Source organism: Photinus pyralis, unplaced genomic scaffold (genome assembly GCF_008802855.1).
Source record: "Photinus pyralis isolate 1611_PpyrPB1 unplaced genomic scaffold, Ppyr1.3 Ppyr1.4_LG6, whole genome shotgun sequence".
Lineage (NCBI taxonomy): Eukaryota > Metazoa > Arthropoda > Insecta > Coleoptera > Lampyridae > Photinus > Photinus pyralis.
In genome coordinates this window covers 35052253-35061774 of record NW_022170663.1, presented here as the reverse complement: position 1 = coordinate 35061774, position 9522 = coordinate 35052253, and the positions used below count along the sequence as shown (strand labels likewise).

The 9522-nt window shown below is 35.5% G+C and overlaps 1 protein-coding gene across 1 annotated transcript in view; it reads left to right on the top strand.

The window, feature by feature from the left end:
• Positions 1–3145: 3145 nt before the first annotated feature.
• The window catches only part of LOC116174702 (glutamate receptor 1), a gene marked incomplete at its 5' end in the record, with an annotated part of 29181 nt that continues 22804 nt past the window's right edge, over positions 3146–9522 (top strand). Inside the window, 3 exon segments of the mRNA XM_031492662.1 lie at positions 3146–3361; positions 3411–3531; positions 3581–3675. Of these exon segments, the coding sequence (XP_031348522.1) occupies positions 3146–3361; positions 3411–3531; positions 3581–3675 (432 nt within the window).

The window sequence follows — 9522 nt, the reverse complement described above, 5'->3', positions numbered from 1 at the left end:
GAATTTTCTTTCGAAATCAGTTTCTAGGGCTATAACTTTTGATTGAGAAGCTGATCGAAAAAGTACGAATTGTTTTGGGATTCTACGCACCAAATTAATAGAAAAGGTGTTTTCCCGAGAAAATTTTGGGTCATCGATTTTTGGTAAAAAAGGCCCTCAAAAAAAAATTGGTCTCAGATCGGACGGAAAAAATCTTGGAGTTATACGCAATTTATATTTGGAAACTATGTCGAAAAATAGAGAAAATCAAATCATGTAAAAATCTGCAAAATAAATGTGGTTTGAACATTTTCTCAAAGGAACTTATTTACAAAACACCCCACGTATAAACGTATAGTATTCGAGCTAGAGGAATCGTGATAAACATCAAGAATATTCCACTGTTATTACGGATCTACACAATGAACAAATATAATAAATATATAAATATACAATTATATAGGGCAGAATTTTTGAAAAAAACCTTCTAAGCTTTGAAAAGCATAAAAACAAAACAACCTAATCGATCTGAAGTATCCTAACCTTACGCATCCTTGTGAAAACAGAAAATCTACACTCACTAATGTACTTATGAGGTAGATCCCATTCTTGTGATGTACAGGGAAAATGCAAGCTACACCATGGAATGTTTTTACTGAGGATCTTCGCAATTCAAATTGTACAAAGGACGAAGTGTGCATAAAAAAGAGAGAGGTGGCTTGGTTTTTCCTTGAAGCACAACTTTTTGCTTACGGAAGTGAAGATTTAGTACAAGGTGTTATACCTAGTAAAATATTATGAATTTGTTCTTGAATTGTCATAATTATTAAATTGAATGAATACTTATGTTGAAATGTAGGACGATTAAGTTTTTGAGTATCTCTTCCTCTAAAATTCAAAGGGCTGTAACTTTTGAACTAGTAGCCCAATCTAGGAACTGTTTGAAATTATGGATTCTACAGGCCACATTCTATAAGAAAAATTTTTTTCCGGATCGATCTGAGACAATTTTTTTTGAGGGCCTCAAAAAAAGGCAATGTATAACCTTCCTTTTTACCAAAAATCGACTGCACCACAATTTCTCGGGAAATCACTTTTTCTTATTAATTTTGGTGGGTAGAATCAAAAATAATTCGTACTTTTTCGATCAGACTTCTCAATCAAAAGTTATACACTAGAAACCAATTTCGAAAGCAAACTCAAAGGGCTGTAACTTTCGAACTAGTAGCCCAATCTTGGAACTGTTTGAAATTATGGATTCTACAGGCCACATTCTATAAGAAAAATTGTTTTTTCCGGGTCGATCTGAGACAATTTTTTTTGCGGGCCTCAAAAAAGGCAGTGTATAACCTTCCTTTTTTACCAAAAATCGACTGCACCAAAATTTCTCGGGAAAACACTTTTTCTTATTAATTCTGGTGCGTAGAATCCAAAACAATTCGTACTTTTTCGATCAGACTTCTCAATCAAAAGTTATATACTAGAAACTAGGGAATGCAATACCGGGATTGCGGGATCCCATTTTTGCGAGATTAATCCCGCACATAAATCGAGGGATTTGCGGGACTGAGGAAATTGTCGACTAAGGGGACGACTCTGTTTACTTTGTTAATGAAACTGATAACGGCGAATTATTTTTTAAATAATTGTTAAACTTTTTTCGTTAAAAATATATTATGATTTTTGAGGCATTTTAGAAGACTTTTTGTGCTTTACAGGTAAGGTTTTTTTGAGTTCTAAGTTAAGCCGAAGGTACTTTTTTGTTAAATATTGTGATAATTAGCGATTTATTTTAATACAGAAGTTAACCGCACTCTGTTTACTTTGTTAATGAAACTGATAACGGCGAATTATTTTTTAAATAATTGTTAAACTTTTTTCGTTAAAAATATATTATGATTTTTGAGGCATTTTAGAAGACTTTTTGTGCTTTACAGGTAAGGTTTTTTTGAGTTCTAAGTTAAGCCGAAGGTACTTTTTTGTTAAATATTGTGATAATTAGCGATTTATTTTAATACAGAAGTTAACCGCACAGAATTGCTTATTTGCCAAATTTAAAGTTAAAGAGATCCCGCAAATACCGGGATCCCGCGGGATTAACAACTAACAATTCCGCAAATACCGGGACTGCATTCCCTAGTCCGCACTGATAAAAGCGCCTTAAAAATAGACAAACCACGTAAAATACCCTAAATAAATTCTCCCTGGGTATTTGACAATTTCCTTCAACCTTCCTAGATGTAAGAAAATACAAAACAAACCCTGGACATACATTTTTGACCCATTTTATAGGCGGGTATTGAAATGCTACCCTCCGCTTAAGAAACTCGCTATAGCAAGTGCCGTCCGGGGTTGCGGGGTTGGCGGCATAGCTGAAATTGAACCTTAGGGTGTCTAGAACATCCTCTGAAAGTTTCATAAAGTTATCACAAAATGCAAGGTTGAAACCTATTTTGGCTCTTAACCCATGCACTAACACAGACCCACCGAAAAATGTTACCATGGGGTATGGGCCATCACGTCCAATTTGGAGGCCTACGGATGCAAATAGTAGAACATTTACCCTCATCCTCTACTTTTATATAACCGAACAAAATATATCTATGGTCAGTGAAATATAGAACATTTAACTTCCGCAATTTGGCACCGTACATGCGTCCCTAACCCCAATTTGCACTGTCTAAACACAATTTTAGAAAGTTTACTTTCGTTCGGGCGAGACTTCCGTTATTGGCCCAAAAACAAATTCTATACCTAGTTGATATCAATCAAATTGCCAAACGGCGTGCGAATACAGCATTAAAATAAACATTTACGTATTTAACAAATAACCCGAGTCGTATCAATTCAATTAAATGCTTAGAAATTTTACGATTGCGTGAATTGTACAAGGTGTTTCCTCCGTGAAAATGGTGGGGCACAATAATGTACTTTGTACGTAACTAAGTGGCTTCTTCATTTACATAATTTCGTTAGAATGGAAAAGAGCAAACAATTACAGGGGAATTTAACATTCTTATCTGCGGTCATTTCGTGTATAGCAACCATAAACTGGCACGCAAAAGAAAAATCGTTTGTCAAATTAAGCACTGTAAAGCAATTTCATTAATCTTTCCTAAAAGGCAGAATTCGATCGTTTTTCGCTAAAGGAAATTGCTTTTTTTAGGTCGAACTTGAGGGACTCACTGGCGAAATTCGCTTTAGCGACGATGGTCGAAGACAAAATTACACTCTGCACGTCGTCGAAATGACGGTCAACAGTGCGATGGTGAAGGTGGCGGAATGGAGTGACCAGAGTGGATTTACGCCAGTCGCCGCTAAATACGTCAGACCTTCGTCACATATTGAGCGAAATAGGACTTATATCGTCACAACGATAGTCGTTAGTAGAGCTTTGGGGGTTATTACGGCTGATTTAATTGCACTTTTAGGAAGAGCCCTACATAATGCTCAAGAAGCCGGAGTCTGGGGAGATCTTGACCGGAAATGAGAGATTTGAGGGTTACTGTAAAGATTTAGCCGATTTACTCGCGAAAAAATTAGGCATAAACTGTAAATAGCTGGTCATTGTTATAGTCATTACTCGCATTTTTAATTGTAGATGAGCTTCACATCGTCAAGGATGGTCACTATGGCGCTGAGAATCCTGAAGTGAAGGGCGGATGGGATGGTATGGTGGGCGAATTAATGCGGCAAGTGAGTATGGGGAACCTGTAATTAATGGCAAATCGATACGAACAATGCATTTCTCGGTACTTATCTAAACTTGCAGCACACAAGTAAAGTTTTGCGATAGTCGCGGTTGGAAAATGTGTACTTCTGCACGCAATTTATCAAGTCGAGCATAACGTGCCGTTTACTACCCGCCATTTGCTTGGTGCACTATTTTAAATTACGTTTTATCGACTGCTGTTAGAAAATACGAAAGTTGCACCGTAACACGAAATCAATTCAGATGTGTGTCACGGTCAAATGGGGAACTTCGAACTTTAATTTGTGCTTCAGTGTAGCCCTATGTTTACCCTACTTAATATACACTTGAATTTTTACAAACGGGTGGTATAGATCTATTGCCACGCAAGGAATTGCACTGGAATACCAGAAATCCTCCCCGCAACATGACAAACTGCCCGATTTAAGCCATCTTGCCATTCCTATGTATGAAGACACTTACTGATGCCAGCCTTCTGTTTTCTATTAAACTATGCGAAGCTGTGTTGAGAGGAAGGATCCTAAATGTGCCTTTTGAGCAATTTTCTGCTTTCCTATACATGCTTGCTTTATAGAAATGTTGTCAATCACATTACCTGGTACAATTTTAAGTAAACACTAACTAAATTCATTAAAACTTAGGGTGGAATTCGTATTATAGGTATTACACTTTATTTATGCTTAATATGTACTTAGCAATATCCCACTTAAACTAATATAAACTAAGTGTGCAATTAGTGAAGTGTAAGTCTATAACTGAAGTAATATCTATAATCTTAGTAAGTACCTACTATTTATACATAAACAGGAGAAGTAACTATTCTCAGGATTACGATTAGACCAAATCGATAACCATTTCGGTGCGAAACATAGATTAATATGGAAGGATAAAAATATTGTTCACACATAAATAATGTCTACAGTAAATGTTCATTCCATTATGGACAATAATGAACTCATAACTCACTATCAATGTCACACATTTTCTCCTAGGACACTCGTAAATAGTAGACAAATTATTTCATAGTCATGGACAAACAAGTTAATTATTGATATGTGTCGATTTAAAAAATTGCTATAATAGTGACTATGGTCTCGCTTATTTTGATATATAGCTTTGTTTTTAAGTCCTTTCACTCGATTGTGGGTACCCTTATTTCAGGATTCCTACTCATTGCTTTCGTTTACTTTTCATAAACTTTTAAGGTACTTTGTATATGCATGTAGTGATAATAAGACATGGTGTCATAATCACAGCAAATTGAGCTTGAAGCGAAAATCACAGATGACCTTTGCTTGAAGCTCTAACGAACTGGTGGCCAATTCCACAAAATTTAGCAGGTTACAATTTTTATTCGCAAAATTGAAGTACAATGATCAACATTCACAACAATCTATTATCTTACATACTGATATTCGAGTTATGGTGGTGTGGTGCAATGAAGTGAGTAACTACTGATTTTTAATTGAGATGTGATTCGTTACCGCTCTTCATAATTTAGGTGTCGCCAGGCTGGCAAGCTCTTTTTCCTCTCATAAACTCTTTTTCCGATCGCGAGTGTTTTTTTCGATCGCGAGCGGTTTTTCCGCTCCTGAGCGTTTTTTTCTCTCGTGAGCCCTTTTAACCGCCTTCAAGCGCTGAAGGATTAAGCGCCGCTCGCGAGCGTTTTTTCCGCTCCCGTGCGGTTTTTTCCGCTCCCAAGCGCTTTTTCCGCTCTTGAGCGCTTTTTCCGCTCTTGAGCGTGTTTTCCGCTCGAGATAAACCGCTCGAGTGCTCGGAACTTGCAAACGGTTTCGCTTTGAAAAACAACTCGATGCTCGCGAGCATTTTTGGGACAATTAGATCGCTCGTCGCCCGTCGCTCGGGCGGTTTTTTAGAACGCTCGACCCAGCTCTGGCGAGGTTAATATATAACAGTTTTTACCAATCGCTAATAGCACAAATTCCGAAGAACATGAGCATGCGTTAGAAGAAATTAAATGTCCGATTTACCGTTTACCCATCCAAGTATGGATACCTTTTGCAACCCCTCTGGTTTTGCAATTATTATTGATAAAACCACGCATGCGCAATGGACGACTTCCTTGTTTGTGAAGCAATTTAGGTTCCTCTTATAAAATCAAACATAATGGACGTGTCAAAAATAGTTTATCGTCCCACTCATCTGACACCTGACTCAGGACCTACTACAGTGTCACATTCTGAAGTCCATTCTGAGTCAGATGTCTTGTTTAGGGCATTTTTGCAAATTTATTTGTACAAAGATAGCTTTTAATCTCACTTTGGCTGGCTAGCTGGCTGGCAGTAAGTGAGGGCTCGTAGAAAAATTTCGTCAAAATCTACCGGCTACGTATAATGGATCTAGTTGACGTCCTTGGTATGTAGATCTAAAGCATTTTTGTGCAGCTCTGTAGTAGTTATATTCCTATATTGATAGCAGCTATTTTAATGTATTAGTTTTACTTTGTTGATGTAGTGCTCCATTTGGAATTAAAAGGTAGGTAAAATTCTTATAATTGTCAAAAAAAGTTTCTAATCGGTGATCGATTTCGGAACTGTCTGTTTCATCATCAGACTGTGCTGATATCTAAATGAATTACACAAACTTTCATGTGTGGGTGATAGACGCTGTGAAAGAACTCGTGGGTATGTCGCGGTATAGTGATCTATGAAAAAATCATCTCAGTTCCTTTACAGTAAACAATATATGTCGAACAAAGATGGGTAATCTGTGTCGAAATGGTGAATTTTTTGCCAAGCCAATAAGATTGCCGTACAAAACTCGAATGTTGTATTTTTTATAGAACACTCGAACAAAATCAAACTACTGGATAAAAAAGACCAGTATGGGATGCTCTGGACGTCGATAAATACAAGGTTTTTGCACCCTTGAAGATAATATTTAAAATATTGAAACAGATCTATAGACAAACATGGTTAGTTGTATAACAATATTTTCTCAACTCTTTCCTGACTGACACTCGCTGCGCAGCGAATTTCTTTTTTCTTTTCTAGTAAAACATTAAACCACCCCAAAACGGAACATGTTTCATTACCATTCTTAAATTTGTACATTTCACTACTGTTGAAATGATGTACACACAGCATTCATGCATAGATAAAGTCTAGCGTACGGTATAAACCCCTGGGGTAAACCTTCAGGTATTAAGTAATTTTACGTCATCCAAGGTAGTTGTGCTTTAGCTTCTATTTATTAAACTGATTTCGCATGCACAAGCTTTACTAATAGTTTACTAACAACTAAACTGACCCACTTACAGTTTTTACGTTTATGACATTTACTTACATTTATTATGGCGTACCTTAAGTGTCCCTCTTGTGATAATTTACCGTTTTATAGTGTCCATTATGCTTTACTACAATCATTCTTTAACGTATGTAAGCCAGAACTTCTACAGTTGTTGGATTGAGTGCAATGGGACATTATTTGCAATTACTACAAATTAAAGCAGCAATTATCTAGAATTTGATAGTGTCCATACAATTCATTAAACTAATAATTTGTTAAATGTCATTAGTACACTTTTTTTACTTATGAACGACGATGTGATTTGAAAAACTACAGAGCTACTCCCAACTTAAGCATGTATATTGAATTAATGATTAATTCAAACATTCAAGTTGAGAATAGCAGTACATTAATTAACCTACATATACAGTTGGATGGCCAGCTACTATAAAAACAGCAATTGATTTAATTCTACAAGCTAATTGCCTTAGAGGAAGTCAGGTATGAGAAAAAAAACATTCCTTTCGTGGCTGTCGTGGAAATTTAGTCTAAAAAGAAAAACTAATGTTTTACAATGTAAAGGAAGATTCAACCCAAGCACATTAGAAAGAAAATAAATCAAATTTAGAAAAAATGAATTTCTTATTGTTTTGCGGGATATGGATATAGCGGAAACCTTAGTGGTGAAAAGATTCACTTTTTCTAACCTGACCAATGACCATCATTTTCAAATTTCCACTCTTGAATAGACAAGCTGAGTGTACCTATTCATCGATTCGTGCAGAGCAAAGGGTAGGAACAAGACAAACATCGGCATTGATGCAAACACTTTGTATATTCACAGAGTGCATTAAATCCCGATACTCGTACTATATTCCCATGTCAATTCATATAAAGCTAATAGTTCTTTAAATCTTGAAATAAAATTCAGTTTTCATATTGTCAGCGAAACCGAGGTTCGAGAAATGATCTAAACACTTAGGTGTACTCAATCCAAGGACGGATACGAAATTAGTATAAGGTATAGTTAAAAAGAATAACATTAGGTTGTTTGGGAGTCGTTTAACGAAACTTGCCCAAACGCGTTGAAATTTGCTTCGGTGACCCCATTGTATAAGAAAAGTGATGCTACCAAACCTATATAGACAAGTTTCGAAGCATTTTGAAGAGAATCGTTTGTTTATTGGAAATCAATTTGAATTTAGGAAGAATAGGAACACTTCATCTTGATAATTTCTCTCTGATTTAATTCGTGCTTTTGACAATGTGGTGCACAAGATCAATTCTGAAATTGCAACAGTTATACAAATTTGATCTAATGCAGCATTAAGCTGTACCTAAAGGTTGAGGGAAATACATCCAAATTTCTTAAACTACAAAGAGGTGTGCAGCAAGGTCCCATTCTGGGATTGTTATTATTTTTAATATTTATTACGATTTTTCGTTCTACTTAAAAGACACATGCCTTCAGTATGCGGATGATACAACTCTGCTAATATCAGACCAGAATTTAAATAGGGTTTATGAAGAGGCGGGTAGAGCAATTCAATTAATCGAGAATGGGTATTTATGAACTAAGATTAAATTGTAGTAAAACGCAAATCCTAATCACCCTCAAAATCATTTCGATAATCCTTGTTATGCTAATTTTTAGGTGTTAACATTGATCCGAAATTAACGTTTAAGAAACATGTTAGCAAAGCAGCAGAAACAATTTCCGGCATCATCTTTCTCTTAAGGCGTTTATATGAGAACATTTCCCCTAATGTTTTACGTAGGCTTACCTATGGTCTATTTATCAGTAGTTCAGACTCACTTATATTACTGTAACATTGTTTATGGTAATTGTGCAAATGCAACATGAATATTTGCTCTCCAACGTCGTGCTATTAGAATTATGTTAGATTTAGATTGTTGACATTTCCTTGCATATTTATAATTATACTAAATATACTGGATTATATAATATTTATTTATTTATTTAATAATAATAATAATATTTATTTCATGCATACTTAACAAAAGAAACTTACATTCGTCAAAACAATGGAAAGATCTAAAATAATATACATGCTAATAAGTCTAATAACTAAGTACATGGAAAAGTTTTCATATCGTAAAGCAGAAACTCTTCAACAGACAGAATAGAACGCTCTACTTAATAAGAATGCTTTAATGTTTAACCAAAGAATACTTACTCTTTGCTTTAACTTAAATAGCTTTAACTCTAAGGCGGTTAAGTCTTTTGCTTAATCGACAATCTGATACTAAGATTCGTGTCAATGAACTCCGATATACGAGTACATAGATATAACACACAAAATTGTAGTAATCTTGATTTAAATCATTAAGGATTAGAAAAAACTCACAGGAGTGTTGTAAATATTTCGTTTGATCTTTTTAACTTACTACCTGGCCAGATATAACTACCCAAAAATGTCTACTGCACCTTAGAAGGTTTTAGAGTCAAATCCTTGCGTAAATTACGTCATGTGATTCGTGTGGGTAAGCCAAATCGCCGCGAACGTCGTGGAATTGACGAATTTGGATCTTTTTTCACACTTTTAGATGAGATGCAATAT